Source organism: Hyperolius riggenbachi, chromosome 5 (assembly GCF_040937935.1).
Source record: "Hyperolius riggenbachi isolate aHypRig1 chromosome 5, aHypRig1.pri, whole genome shotgun sequence".
In the NCBI taxonomy this organism is placed as follows: Eukaryota; Metazoa; Chordata; class Amphibia; order Anura; family Hyperoliidae; genus Hyperolius; species Hyperolius riggenbachi.
The window spans coordinates 13,523,936-13,538,189 of record NC_090650.1 but is presented as its reverse complement, the minus strand read 5'-3'; the positions used below and the strand labels follow the sequence as shown (position 1 = coordinate 13,538,189).

General features: G+C 46.9%; 1 protein-coding gene across 3 annotated transcripts in view; it reads left to right on the top strand.

Annotated features, from left to right (window-relative positions):
* DGKB (diacylglycerol kinase beta) overlaps positions 1-14,254 on the top strand; it is an 849,394-nt gene that overhangs the window by 207,533 nt on the left and 627,607 nt on the right. For all 3 annotated transcript variants that reach the window (XM_068235094.1, XM_068235095.1, XM_068235096.1), the window contains exon 2: positions 3,853-4,087. In XM_068235094.1, the coding sequence (XP_068091195.1) occupies positions 4,018-4,087 (70 nt within the window). In that variant the 5' untranslated portion in view covers positions 3,853-4,017. The remainder of the gene's footprint in view (positions 1-3,852; positions 4,088-14,254) is intronic.

Sequence of the window (14,254 nt, the reverse complement as noted above, 5' to 3'; positions counted from 1 at the left end):
ACACACCATGTAAACATTCACCGTGCAGGTGGAAAAGGTATGTGAACCCCTAGACTAATGACATCTCCAAGAGCTAATTGGAGTGAGCTGTCAGCCAGCTGGAGTCCAATCAGTGAGATGAGATTGGAGGTGTTGGTTACAGCTGTCCGGCCTTATAAAAAACACACACCAGTTTTGGGTTTGCTTTTCCCAAGAAGCATTGCCTGATGTGGATGATCCCTCACACAAAAGAGCTCTCAGAAGACCTACGGTTCAGAATTGTTGACTTCCATAAAGCTGGGAAGGGTTATAAAAGTATCTCCGAAAGCCTTGCAGTTTATCAGTCCATGGTGAGACAAATTGTCTATAAATGGAGAAAGTTCAGCACTGCTGCTACTCTCCCTAGGAGTGGCTGTCCTGTAAAGATGACTGCAAGAGCACAGCGCAGAATGCTCAATGAGGTGAAGAAAAATCCTAGAGAGTCAGCTACAGACTTACAAAAGTCTCTGGCATATGCTAACATCCATATTAGCAAATCTACAATACGTAAAACATTAAACAAGAATGGAGTTCATGGGAGGATAGCACAGAGGAAGGCACTGCTGTCCCTCCCCCCAAAAAAAATTGCTGCATGTTTAAAGTTTGCGAAAGAGCACCTGGATGTTCCACAGCAGTACTGGCAAAATATTCTCTGGACAGATGAAACCAAAGTTGAGTTGTTTAGAAACACACAACACTAGTGGTGGGGGCATCATGGTTTGGGGCTGCTTTGCTGCGTAAGTGCCTGGACGGATTGCTATCATCGAAGGAAGAATGAATTCCAAAGTTTATCAAGACATTTTGCAGGAGAACTTAAAGGACTTACGAGGCCTGATTTTAAAAAAATAAACAAAAAAAGTTAGATACCTGTGTGTTTTTGTAAGGCACGGAGGACGCCGTCCGCGCCCTCCGTGCCGTTCCGCCGGGTTCCCGCTGCTGAATATCCCCCCGAACGACCCCCGACCGCACGGCCCGGGTCGGGCTCTCCAGCCTTCACCAAGATGGCGGCCGGAGCTGGTTGCGGCTGCGCAGCTCTAAGGCCAACCCCCCAATCCACGTAACAGTAGCGTGGATCGGGGAGTTGGCCTTAGAGCTGCGCAGCCGCACTCGCGGCTATGCGGACTGCGCAGCCGCGGCCAGCTCCAGCGGCCATCTTGGTGAAGGCTGGAGAGCCCGACCCGGGCCGTGCGGTCGGGGGTCGTTCGGGGGGATATTCAGCAGCGGGGACCCGGCGGAACGGCACGGAGGGCGCGGACGGCGTCCTCCGTGCCTTACAAAAACACACAGGTATCTAACTTTTTTTGTTTATTTTTTAAAAATCAGGCCTCGTAAGTCCTTTAAGGCCATCTGCCCTCCAGCTGAAGCTCAGCAGAAGATGGGTGTTGCAACAGGACAACCACCCAAAGAATAGAAGTAAATCAACAACAGAATGGCTTAAGCTGAAGCAAATACTCCTTCTGGAGTGGCCCAGTCAGATTCCTGACCTCAACCCTATTGAGATGCTGTGGCCTGACCTCAAGAAAGCGATTTACACCAGACATCCCAGGAATATTGCTGAACTGAAACAGTTCTGTAAGGAGAAATGATCAAATATTACTCCAGACCAGTGTGCATCTGATCTGCAACTACAGGAAACGTTTGTGAACGTATTGCTGCCAAAGGAGGTTCAACCAGTTATTAAATCCAAGTGTTCACATACCTTTTCCATCTGCACTGTGAATGTTTACATGGTGCGTTCTATAAAAACATGGAAACATTTCATTATTTGTGTGATATGAGTTTAAAGGAAACGTAAACGGAGAAGGATATTGATTTTTCCTTTTAAAATAATACCAGTTGCCTGACTCTCCTGCTGATCCTGTGTCTCTAATACTTTTAGCCACAGCCCCTGAACAAGCATGCAGATCAGGTGCTCTGACTGAAGTCAGACTGGATTAGCTGCATGCTTGTGTCAGGTGTGTGATTCAGCCACTACTGCAGCCAAAGAGATCAGCAGGACTGCCAGGCAACTGGTATTGCTTAAAAGGAAACCTACATATCCCTCTCAGTTTAGGTTCCCTTTAAGCAGACTGTGATTGTCTATTGTTGTGATTTAGATAAAGACCAGATCACATTTTATGACCAATTTGTGCAGAAATCCATATAATTAGAAAGGGTTCACATACTTTTTCTTGCTACTGTATACCATACATCCCTGTCTGCTGGTATGTAGCCTTGCCAACCATTTAGCCTAAGCTGCTATGCTGTTATGCACAATTTTCTTCCCTTGTAAAGAGTAATTTTGCAGTGTTACACAATGACAATAAAGTGCTTGAATTTTGAATCAGAACATTCTGGGAGAATAGGTATTATTTCTGTTGGCTTCAGCAAACATTCCACAGGGATGCACCTACCAGCAATAAAGATGTTGTGACTTGTGATACATTTAAGAATGTGAATGAGGGAGAGGAAATATTTCACTAATGGGCAAACATTGACTTAAATCATTCATAAATGAATATTGTAAACTGCAAGCAATTTCATTAATTAAGTGACATGTAGTAAAGCCTTTCTTAAATTATCTACAGTCTATTAGCACAAAAAGGAGCTTTAGGGGCTTGGAACAGCGGACCTGAACTCCTACACAGGACAGAAGGAAAACACAGAGAAATGCACCCTGTATGTATTTAGAGAGATTATCCTGTCTAATGCCCCCCTCATCTGTGACTAATCTCAACTGTAATTTGTTCTCAGCTGAGTCAGCTGGCTGCTTCTAAACAGCATCTAATTGGTAAACACAGGTTGTTAACAATATGTCTGTTTCCTTGAAAGCAGGAAGTAGACACTTTGCAGAATTTCCATCAGCTGTAACAAAGATCTGTTTTTTTCCTTAAGGCTACTTGCAGATCAAGACGTTGCGTTAGGTGCCACGTTAAGGTCGCATAACGTGCACCTAACGCATCGTATGGTGCTGCAAGAGAGGACGGTAGAGTGAGCCGCGTTAGGCGGCTCTATGCCTATAAGGTCTCCCAGAGTGGCGCTGATTGGCCGGCGGGACCACGTGATGCAGAGCGAGACACTCCGCATCACGTGGTCCCGCCGGCCAATCAGCGCCCGCCAGTGCAGTGAATATTAAGTAGCCATGTGCGCGGCTACTGTAGCTGCATCTCCCCGCCTCCTCTCCGCCCCTCACTGCGCATGTGCAAACAGTCTAACGCGGCTTAAGCCACTCTAACGCCGTAGCATGCTGCACTTTCCCGACAACGTGCAGCGTTACATGTAACGCAACATGGACTGTGTGAACAGCCCACTTGTGTTACATTGCTGTGCGTTGGAGGAGGAGCGGTACAGGCTGCACTAACGTGCGCCTGTAACGTCCCTGTGTGGAAGCAGCCTAAAGGTTGTTATGCTGTTGCTTATCTTTTAGAGCGGAGAGGAAGATCTGAATACAAGTCCACTTTAATGACCTTTCAAAGCAGATTAAACGTGTTCGGAAAAGAATTGCAATAACGGCCAGTTATGGATTAGGAAATGCTTTTATTTCATGCATGGCGGAGTCTTTCTTTAACCCTTTTTTGAAAATTGGTTTAATACTTCCGCCTTATGCATTTCGCTTTTGCAAAAAAAAATTTTTTTTAAAGACAACAAAATGAACAGCAACAAAATGAACAGCGCGGATTCTGATCAAAGCTTCTCTCAGCAGCTTATTATGAAATAAATATTGTCCTTTTTTTTCTCAAATGTATGATTTCCGGATTTTCTGAGTCTTGCGCATCTCCGCCGCTGGAGAAGCTGTCAGGACGGATCCTGCTGCGAATCCTCCAATATTTAATTGTATTTTCCTTCCTGTTTCAGAGTCTTAAGCGCACAATGGCTTCGATGAGGATTTCATCAGCGTAATTATCCCTTCACTGCGGACCGCAGAGACTCTCGGGGACTGAGAGGAAATTATACCAATTATTGCCGCCTGCCAATTGTCGCCCTCGTCCGCCCCGGCAACTGGAGCCTGTATGACCAATAATGACGAACCAGGAAAAGTGGGTCAACCTTAGCCCTGCAGAATTCGCCCAACTTCAAAAGTATGCAGAGTGTGAGTATCATGTGCTTTGAATATTTTAATCTTCACACTTCGTTTCCAGAGAGCGGCGATGACGGCAGCGGTAATTAGGAGCGAATGTCGGCACAAGTAAAGAAACAACCCCGGGGCATATTAATCTATTCCACTGCCTTATATCCTTATCTTGTTATTACAAAACTTGTTTACAGAGGGCAGAGAGAGGCAGAGAAGCAGCACGGCGCTCGTACCGGCCTGTAAATTTAACCACTTCACATCCAAACCTTGTTTTTCCCTCCTATGCAGCGTTGCCAACTTATTCCTTTAATTACTGACACAGCTAAGTTATACAGGTTCTGGGGCTACTTACACATAATCAGTGCCTTAACTGCATCTACCTAGCCACGAAACCTGTATAATTCATATGTGTCAGTAATTAAAGGGATGAGTTGGCAACACTGCTCCTATGGACCAGAGCAGTTTTGACATCTTAGCTATGTCCCCATTTAGGCCTTATTCACACCTAAAAACGAAAATGCAAACGCAAGCATTTCGCGTTTTTGTGCGCTGTTCCCCCCCAGCTCTCCCCTGCTGCATTTTTGGTAAAACCGCTTTTCTAAGCGTTTTTCCAGAGCGATTTTGTAAGTCACTTCCTGACGCAAGTCATGAAGTTAACTTTTTGAACCGGAAAATAATAAATACAATGTAAAATAAAAATTCCTATGCGCTTAGGGCCGGTTCACACTTGCGGTTTTACAAAAACCGCACCGGATGTCCGGACCGCACCGGAGCCGGATCGGACCTGAACCGTACGGTTCCTGTCCGGATCCGGTCCGGTTGCATACGGTTTCCGTGCGGTATGAACACGGTTGCGGTCCGGATCCGGATTCTTAAAGAGTATAACAACCTGTATAAAAACAAAAAAAAATGTTGGGGTCTGGGAGGTCAGCAGAAGGGGGACCTGTGGAATCAGGCCCTCTGCTGTTTAGCACTCACCTCCACCTCCGACATGCTGCCAACATCTCCGGATCCGGATCCAGCTGTGCTGCTCCACTCCAAAATGCTTGCCCATGTGTCCCCAGCCAATATCGCCGCAAAAATCCGCATAGGAAGTGGGGTAGAACATCCGGTTTTTTTGCCAGTGTGTTGTGCGCTCTCCGGTTCTCATTGGTTTCCATTGGCCGGATGGTGCAGTCCGGCTCCGCCCCGGATACGGCTGCCGGAGGAGCCGGACCAAAAAATAGCGCATGTTGGAACGGACACCGGAGTCCGGATCCGGTCCGGCTCCGGTCCGGACGAAACGGACACATGTGAACCCTGGCATAGATTTACATTGCTATGCCGTGCGTCCGTTTCGTCCGGCCAGCATGCGGTGCGGCTCCGGCACGGCTATTCCGGATAGCCACCGCTAATGTGAACCGGGCCTTAGGATATAAAAGAGGCTCTCCTATCACTCTCCTATTACCAGCCCAGAGCAGCCGCGATTCCAGGATCGTTTACTGCCTGTGGGGATGAAAAACACTGCACGCTGGGAAGCGTAGCCAAAGGCTGACAAATGCATTTCTTCAAGCTTGCAAAAAAGTATTTGAATTGAGATGCCACGCTGGCAACGTCCATCTGAACCAGCCCTTACAAATGCAAATTATAGTGCTGTTATTGGAACCCTAGTAGTGGATACAGCCGAACTGTGGATGATTCCTACCCCCAAAAGCTTTCATTCCCACCTCCGGATATTTTGGAGGTTATTTGGGTGAGTGCGGGCACATTGGGGGGTGTCCAGGCACAGTTGGTGTAGTGTGCTGGGTGACGGAAGCTGACACTCTGGTGAGGTGCTGGAGGATTTTATAGTGCAATACAGTTTTACACTATGTTTGTTTTGTTTTTCTATTTTGCATATAACGTGAATCTTGGCTGATACATTTTGGAGTACTAATAGGCATACGCAGTGTGAACTTTGATCGGGACGGTCTGTGGACAACCTGAATAAGGACAGTGAGACTTTTGTGTATCTAGCCTTTGATTATGAGCGCGGACTTTTGACTTATTTCTAATAAATACAATGTATTTATTCTAAAAAATGTGAATGCAATTGCCGCATAAATTGGTTTTGTGAGTGTTTAGCGCTTTTCCTATACCTTCCATTATAGCAAAAATGGCCAAAAAATGGTGCAGGCACCGCTTTGCTGAACGCACCGCGCATGAACCGCGCTGATATGAACCTTCTCATAGAGATTCATTTTAAAAATCGCTTGAAAAAAGGGCGAAAACGCCCCTAGTGTGAACGGGCCCTTAATCATCTGTAACTTTATGCCTACCTTGGACACCTACATGAAATAGATATCCTTTTTTTTCCAAGACAAACTAGGCTTTCATTGTATGGTATTTTTTCCCTTGAACAATTTTGTTTTCTATTCGTTTTAATGGGAAACAGAGGAAAAAAATAGAAAAAAAACACATTATTTCTCATTTTTGCCAATTACAGTTCAAAAATGAAGTGCTGAAGTGCTACTGTAGGTAAAAAACACACATTTTGTTTGGCTATTTCTACTGTTTATCACAAGAGTTAGATTGTGTTCCTGTCACAATTTACGGTGAGGATATTTGATTCTGAAGTAATGCTACAGTGTGTACTTTTCACAATGAAAATAAAAGATAGTCCTGGAGGTTCATCAGCATGGTTCACCTCATCAAGTGGCTCCAGCGGCGATCAGAGACCTCTCCTCTCTCTCACTGTTCCCCTAGTGCCGGCTTCTACTGATCACGTCATCAGCTGTAGCCGCCACTAGGGGCGTTGTGAGAGAGAGGTCTCTGATCACCGCTGGGTGAGGTGAGCCATCCTGCTGCTGCTGATAGCTATACACGAAGAGTGGAGCAGGGCACGGGGGGCGGAGCAGAGGAGGAAACGGGGAGAATGCAGTCCCCAACATCACGGCAGGTTGGTGGTTTGTGTTGGCGGGCGTTCATAATTTGGGGACTCAATAACTTTTTTTCTCCACATTTTTGGGGGAGAAAAGTGTGTCTTACATGCCGAAAAATAAGGTAAATGGTGATCTTTAAACCGCCACCAGCTTAGCAAGAGATGCTGTAGTAAGTGCGGATGGTACTTATCCGTTAGCCGGGCGCATCCGGCAGGTGGCGCTAATTACTATTCCCCCTCCAGGCCGACATGGATAGTAGGGAAAGATGTAACTCTGGTGGAGTTTTGTCGCCACCTAGAGGATGCGCCCGGCTAACGGATAAGTACCGTGCGGATTATATTTCACATATACTGTAGCTCTGGTTATTTGTTTATGGCTAAAATTGGTCTCAGACTGCCTTTCCTCTCGTCTCCAGAAGTAATTCCCATTGTCTGACACCATCTAGTACAATAATACCTGCTCATTTTACTTTCTCCAGCCTGACCAAAAATGAGAAATGTTTTATCAATAGATGCCCATTATACTGCATTTATCACCCTAGAAGCTGATATGACATATATTTTCGCAGAGCTGCCAGACTGTAGGAGAATGAGGGTCACCAACAGTGTAAGTCAAGTCAGCAAAAACAGAGGAAGTTCCGCACAAAATCTTGTGTTCAATCGAGTCCCAACTTTATTGATACAGGTAATAAGCCATACAGTCATGGAGCTGACATGTTTCGGACTCACAGGTCCTTAACCTCCTTGCCGTTCTGATTCTTTCCAGATTTTAGGGTCTAAAAGCGGTGCAATTTTTTTCCACTCTTTCAGACCCTAAAACCTGAAAAAAATCATTCTGGCAGGGAGATCTGCAGCAAAATAAAAAAAAATGTACCTTTCTGGGCTCCTGTGCTGCAGTTTTCTCTTTGCCCACAAGATGGCGCTAATATACATATAAACGAACTTCTCTATATTTCTCTAATATAGAGAAGTTCGTTTTCAATATTAGCCCCGCCCCCGATGACGTCACGCTGCCACCACCGCTCTGCTGTCACCACGGCTCCGCTGCTCCAACTGGCTGCCGGGTCCCCGGAAGAATAGCGGGGACATGTGGGATCCCGGCGGCCAGGGAAAGACCCAACACTGCCGGGGAGAGAGGCTGGAGTCCCGCTGCGCAGCACGATCGCGCGCGGGACTCCACAACTAAAGGTAAAGCTCTGCAATGCCTACCCCGACCTGAGCTCGGGATCACCGCTAACAGCTTCTTTTTTCTACCCCGAGCTCAGGTCGGGAAAACCGGCAAGGAGGTTAATCATAGCACAAGTTCATGTTGATTAAGGACCCGTGAATCCGAAACATGTCAGCTCCATGACTGTATGGCTTTTTACCTGTATCAATAAAGTTGGGACTCGATTGAACACAAGATTTTGTGCGGAACTTCCTCTGTTTTTGCTGCACATTTGGGTCCAGCACTATCTTGGTGCCTGAGGTGTAGCGGAATTCACCCACTTGCTAGTAAGTCAAGTCACCTTGAAGAAAAAGCTATGGGTTTCCAAAGTTTGCTGTGATCCCATGAGGACAAAGCTTCCAGATAGAATATTGTAATCCAGCCAATGATTGCTTAAAAAAAATGCCCCAACCTATTTGAAGTGCATTCCCAAACTAGCCAAATAAATGTATATGTGGTTGTTGTTGTTAGGTTCTTGGTGTCACAAACAACCACTCAAAACAATGTGCCAGCATCCTCTCGTTAGGTCCTTTTCACTGCCCATAACAGTCCAATTAGAAATAGCAGTTGAATACCGCTAAAGGGGGTGACAGAGCTGGAACTAGGGGACCATGAGAGTAACAGGAAGGCTTTATAGGACCCAGAGACTTCCCTCTCCATAGGTAGGCAAGCGGTTTTTTTGTTTTGTTTTGTTTTTTTGTTGTTAAGTTTACATTCAATTTAAAGTGGTCTGAAAGTCAGCATTTCTACTTTTCTCTAAAAGATTCCTCACAGCTTGAAAGCTACTGTACTATCCCAGAAAAAAATTCCAGCAGAACATCACTGAAATGGTTAAACAAAGCACTTTCTCCTGCTATTCAGCTTCAAATCCTCATCCAAACTGGAGATAACAGTATCTTTTTTACATGTTAAACACAAATGTATCAACACTGGAATGTAAACAAACACTCTCTAAGAAACTGTCTCTGCTTCAGGCACACACAGTGTTCAGAATAGCTCATTAGACGATTATAATATATAATAAAAAGCAGTTATGATAGAAAAAGAATAAAATGCAATGGCAGGGCTCAGGGCAAGATAAACTACACTTTGGAAACGTGTAATTTGTAAACAGACAATATTACGTGTGCACAAAGGCAAATATGATAACTGTATGTGTAATAAAAAGTTTGAAAGCACATTTTTATTGAATGTTATGTCAGAGTTTCAGACCACTTTAAGCTGTTCATACTGGGGGAGCAGCAGTGTTCCTGCAGTCTATTCACAGCTTCTGATAAGAACTAAATAGACAGTTTGACCTGGCTAAGCAAACACAGAACACAGAGCAGTGGATTCTTTCAGTAACTGTGTTAGGAATAAAGACTTTTCATTATGTGCTGTGCAAGAGTTTGGGTCTGCTTTAAAGCTGGACTGTAAGCCATAAAATCAAATTCCATTTACCTACTCACTGCTCTGTGTTTATTATGTAGTCTACATCCTTACCCTGCATTGCAAGCATTCCAATATATGGTAATTATAAATGTGTCTGCTGTAATGAATCTAATCTCAGTCAGCCTGGCTCTATTTGGTACACTGCCGGGGAGAGGGAAGCTAGTTATCTCCCCTCCCACAATCCCGCTCCTCACTGATTGGCTGAGGGCAGTTCAGTGTGACAGACACCTCACCCCTCTGCAGAAGCTGCTAAAATACGATCTATGCTGTGCTCACATGTGTTTACAAATCAAGCTAGATATGACAGTGCACTTTCTTGGAGAGAAAAAAAGATGAAAGTGGCCACTAACGGCCCACTTTCTAGCGAAAAATCGTTCGAGTGCTCAGAAATTCTGATCGGATTGGTGGTAAATAATCGCCATTGATGGGCACAATCGATTATGAACGATTATAAAAGCAGTCGTCTGATTGGATTTTTATAAAAAAACGAAACTTGGATTTTCTTGTCCGTTGTGATAAATAGGAAGCAAAGATTGGTTCGTTGATGGTGTAGTGAACAATTTCACATACAATCAGAATTATCTGATTGATCGAATTATTTTTTGCTCTAAATTGGATTATTAGTGGCCACCTTAGGAGAGAAAATGGCATCAGGATTGGCTAAAGTCATAGGCAGTAAACATGGAAAATGCCTGTAACTTTTTTCTCTTTATTCACTGTATAAAATTCACTGATATCAAAATGTGGACAGTACAGTACATGTGTTATGTAAGTAGTACAAGTAGTTATCTACTTGTTTTGTTTTTTTCTGGGATAGTATGGCCGACCCTGCTGATTTAATTCGGGATAAGGAGTGAAAGGGGCGGAGAAGTACTGGGGGCCCCCAATCGGTGGGTAGCAGGTAACAATAGTAGCAAAGTAAATAAGCAGTTATATAGCTAACAAACAAGTAGTGAATAAACGGACAAAAAGTAGGGATAATAAAAATTGCACCCTGCAGGAAGAAAGCGCCTTATTTGTGGCTACAAGCACTATTAGGCACTGCTATTTGGCCTGAGGAAGTGGGTATGCACCCACGAAACGCATTGCCAGTGCAATAAAATTCTATTAATACGTGAATTTGTCTTCATTGAGGTAAGCCACCTCACTTTTTTCATTTTATTTGTTTTTAACGTATTTTATCTGCTCTGGGCGCCTCTTCCCCCTTTACCAAGTAGTGAATAAAGCCTTTGCGCACCTCCTGTGTTTGCCTTCCATGTGAAGGTAAACTCACTTTCCTCTGAGACGCAAACATCAATCAACTCCCTGGAGGTTTTTACAAATGTTCCTCCATTCCCGGTTTCTCCAGACCTGAGCGTCGCGTTGCTGAGATGTGAGCGACTTTTTAGGGTAACGTTTGTTTATACATGAGTCATATTAATGAATGTAATCAGACGACGTCTCTTTCTCCCAAAAGCTAAACATGAAATCAGAAGAGATCTTGTAACAGACTTGGGCGAAAGTCCTCGGGGGATCGGAGCCACGCTCGCTTCTGAAAAATTAAATGAAAGCTAAAAATAAAGCGTGTTCGGAAATAAACCCAAAACTTGGAAAATGTTCAGCATCGCCGTGATGAAGGTTAGCTTGCCACAGAGCTAGGGCAGTAGCTGTGCCGGGATCAAGAGGACGCCTGCAGACAGAACTGTGCCGCTGGCGGGTTACGCTGATGACGCCCTGCGTTTAGAAAGCAGGCATTGTACCTTGTGCTTTATTTGCTTGTTTTCTGTTAGGATAAAGCGGCAGCAGGAAAAAAAGGCCGCCGGCTGAGGCTGGACGAAAAGGACGCCGCCATAGACTGTAATGCAATTATCGTTAATATGGCAAAAAAAAAAACAGAAAAAAGGGCGCCATGATAAATATCGTTAACAACATTAGAACATTATAGTTTTTGAAGTATGTTATCGTTTTAGAAGCTTGCAACTTTATAGTTTTTGTCATATTATTTCGTTTATATGTATAGATTTTACGTTATCAAAGATATTATCGTTTCTATGTGTAAAAGGGTGTTTCTGCAGAGGGAGTGGTTAGGGTTAGGCACCACCAGGGGGAGTGGTTAGGGCTAGGCACCACCAGAGGGAGTGGTTAGGGTTAGGCACCACCCGGGCGAAGGTTAGTTTTAGGCAAAACCAGGGGGGGTGGTTAGGGTTTGGCACCACCAGGGGGGTGGTTAGGGTTTGGCACCACCAGGGGAGTGGTTAGGGTTAGGCACCACCGGGGGGGTTAGGGTTAGGCACCACCTGGGGGGTAGGGTTAGGTACCACCACTGGGGTGGTTAGGGTTAGGCACCACCAGGGGGGTAGGGCTAGGCACCACCTGTTTTTTTTTTAGGGTTAGGCACCACCAGGGGGGTAGGGTTAGGTACCACCAGGGGGGTGGTTAGGGTTAGGCACCACCGGGTGGTAGGGTTAGGCACCACCTGGGGGTGGTTAGGGTTAGGCACCACAAGGGGGGTTAGGTACCACCAGGGGGGGTGGTTAGGGTTAGGCACCACCAGGGGGTTGGTTAGGGTTAGGCACCACCGGGGGGGTAAGGTTAGGTACCACCAGGGGGGTGGTTAAGGTTAGGCACCACCAGGGGGGTGGTTAGGGTTAGGCACCACCGGGGGGTAGGGTTAGGCACCACCTGGGGGTGGTTAAGGTTAGGCACCACCAGGGGGTAGTTAGGGTCAGGCTCCTCCAAGGGAGTGGTTCGTTTTAAGCGCCACCAGGGGAGTGGTTAGGGTTAGGCACCACCGGGGGGCAGTGGCGTAGCTACAAACCTCTGGGCCCCGATGCGGAATCTGGATGTGGGCCCCCCCCCGGCAACAACAGCCCCCCCTCCCCCGGCAACACCCGACGGATGCACACACATATCAAAATCCCTATAGCCAGCTATAGGTACCCCCAGTATAGGTAGTCAGGCATAGGTAAGCCAGTATAGTTGCCCCCGGTATAGGTGAGATAGGCAGGCGCCGCGGGTATAAGTTAGATAGATAGGTGCCCCCAGTACAGGTTAGCTAGGTGGGTGCCTCTAATATAGGTAGCCAGAATAGTTGCCCCCAGCGTAGGTTAGATAGGTAGGTGCCCCCAGTATAGGTTAGTTAGTTAGGTGCCTCCAATATAGGTAGCCAGTTTAGTTGCCACCTGTATAGGCTAGCTAGGTGCCCCCAATACAGGTTAGATAAGTAAGTGCCCCCAGTATAGGTTAGATAGGTAGGTGCCCCCAGTATAAATTAGATTAGGTCGGTGCCCCCCAGTATAGGTTAGATTAGGTAGGTGCCCCCCAGTATAGGTTAGATTAGGTAGCTGCCCCCCAGGATAGATTAGGTAGCTGCCCCCAGGATAGATTAGGTAGGTGCCCCCCAGTATAGGTTAGATTAGGTAGCTGCCCCCCAGGATAGATTAGGTAGCTGCCCCCCAGGATTAGGTTAGATTAGGTAGCTGCCCCCCAGGATAGATTAGGTAGCTGCCCCCCAGGATAGATTAGGTAGCTGCCCCCAGGATAGATTAGGTAGGTGCCCCCCAGTATAGGTTAGATTAGGTAGCTGCCCCCCAGGATAGATTAGGTAGCTTCCCCCCAGGATAGATTAGGTAGCTGCCCCCCAGGATAGATTAGGTAGCTGCCCCCCAGGATAGATTAGGTAGGTGCCCCCCAGTATAGGTTAGATTAGGTAGCTGCCCCCCAGGATAGATTAGGTAGCTGCCCCCCAGGATAGATTAGGTAGCTGCTCCCCAGGATAGATTAGGTAGCTGCCCCCCAGGATAGATTAGATAGCTGCCCCCCAGGATTATATTAGATTAGGTAGCTGCCCCCCAGGATAGATTAGGTAGCTGCCCCCAGGATAGATTAGGTAGCTGCCCCCCAGTGTAGGTTAGATTAGGTAGCTGCCCCCCAGGATAGATTAGATAGCTGCCCCCCAGGATTAGATTAGATTAGGTAGCTGCCCCCCAGGATAGATTAGGTAGCTGCCCCCAGGATAGATTAGGTAGCTGCCCCCCAGGATAGATTAGATAGCTGCCCCCCAGGATTAGATTAGATTAGGTAGCTGCCCCCCAGGATAGATTAGGTAGCTGCCCCCAGGATAGATTAGGTAGGTGCCCCCCAGTATAGGTTAGATTAGGTAGCTGCCCCCCAGGATAGATTAGGTAGCTGCCCCCCAGGATAGATTAGGTAGCTGCCCCCCAGGATAGGGCAGGTAGGTAGGTGCCCCGTCCCCATACTGGAGGGGGGGGCCGCAGCCGCGGGGAGGGCAGCCCGACCTCTCCCTCCCTTCCTCTCCCCGGGGCCCCCCCTCAGATGCAGAGTGAGCGGCTCACGGAAGCGCTGTAGGCAGAACTCACCTCCGTCCCTGGTTCCAATCGCCGCTGATCTCCTCTCTGGCTGGCTCTGCATAGATGCTTACACACGCAGCTTCCTGTTTAGCCGGAAGCTGCGTGTGTAACAGCATCTATGCAGAGACAGCCAGAGAGGAGATCAGCGGCGAGTGGAACGCAGGGAGGTGAGTTCTGCCTACAGCGCTTCCGTGAGCCGCTCACTCTGCATCTGAGGGGGGGGCCCCGGGGAGAGGAAGGGAGGGAGAGGTCGGGCTGCCCTCCCCGCGGCTGCGGCCCCCCCTACCAGCGCGCACGGG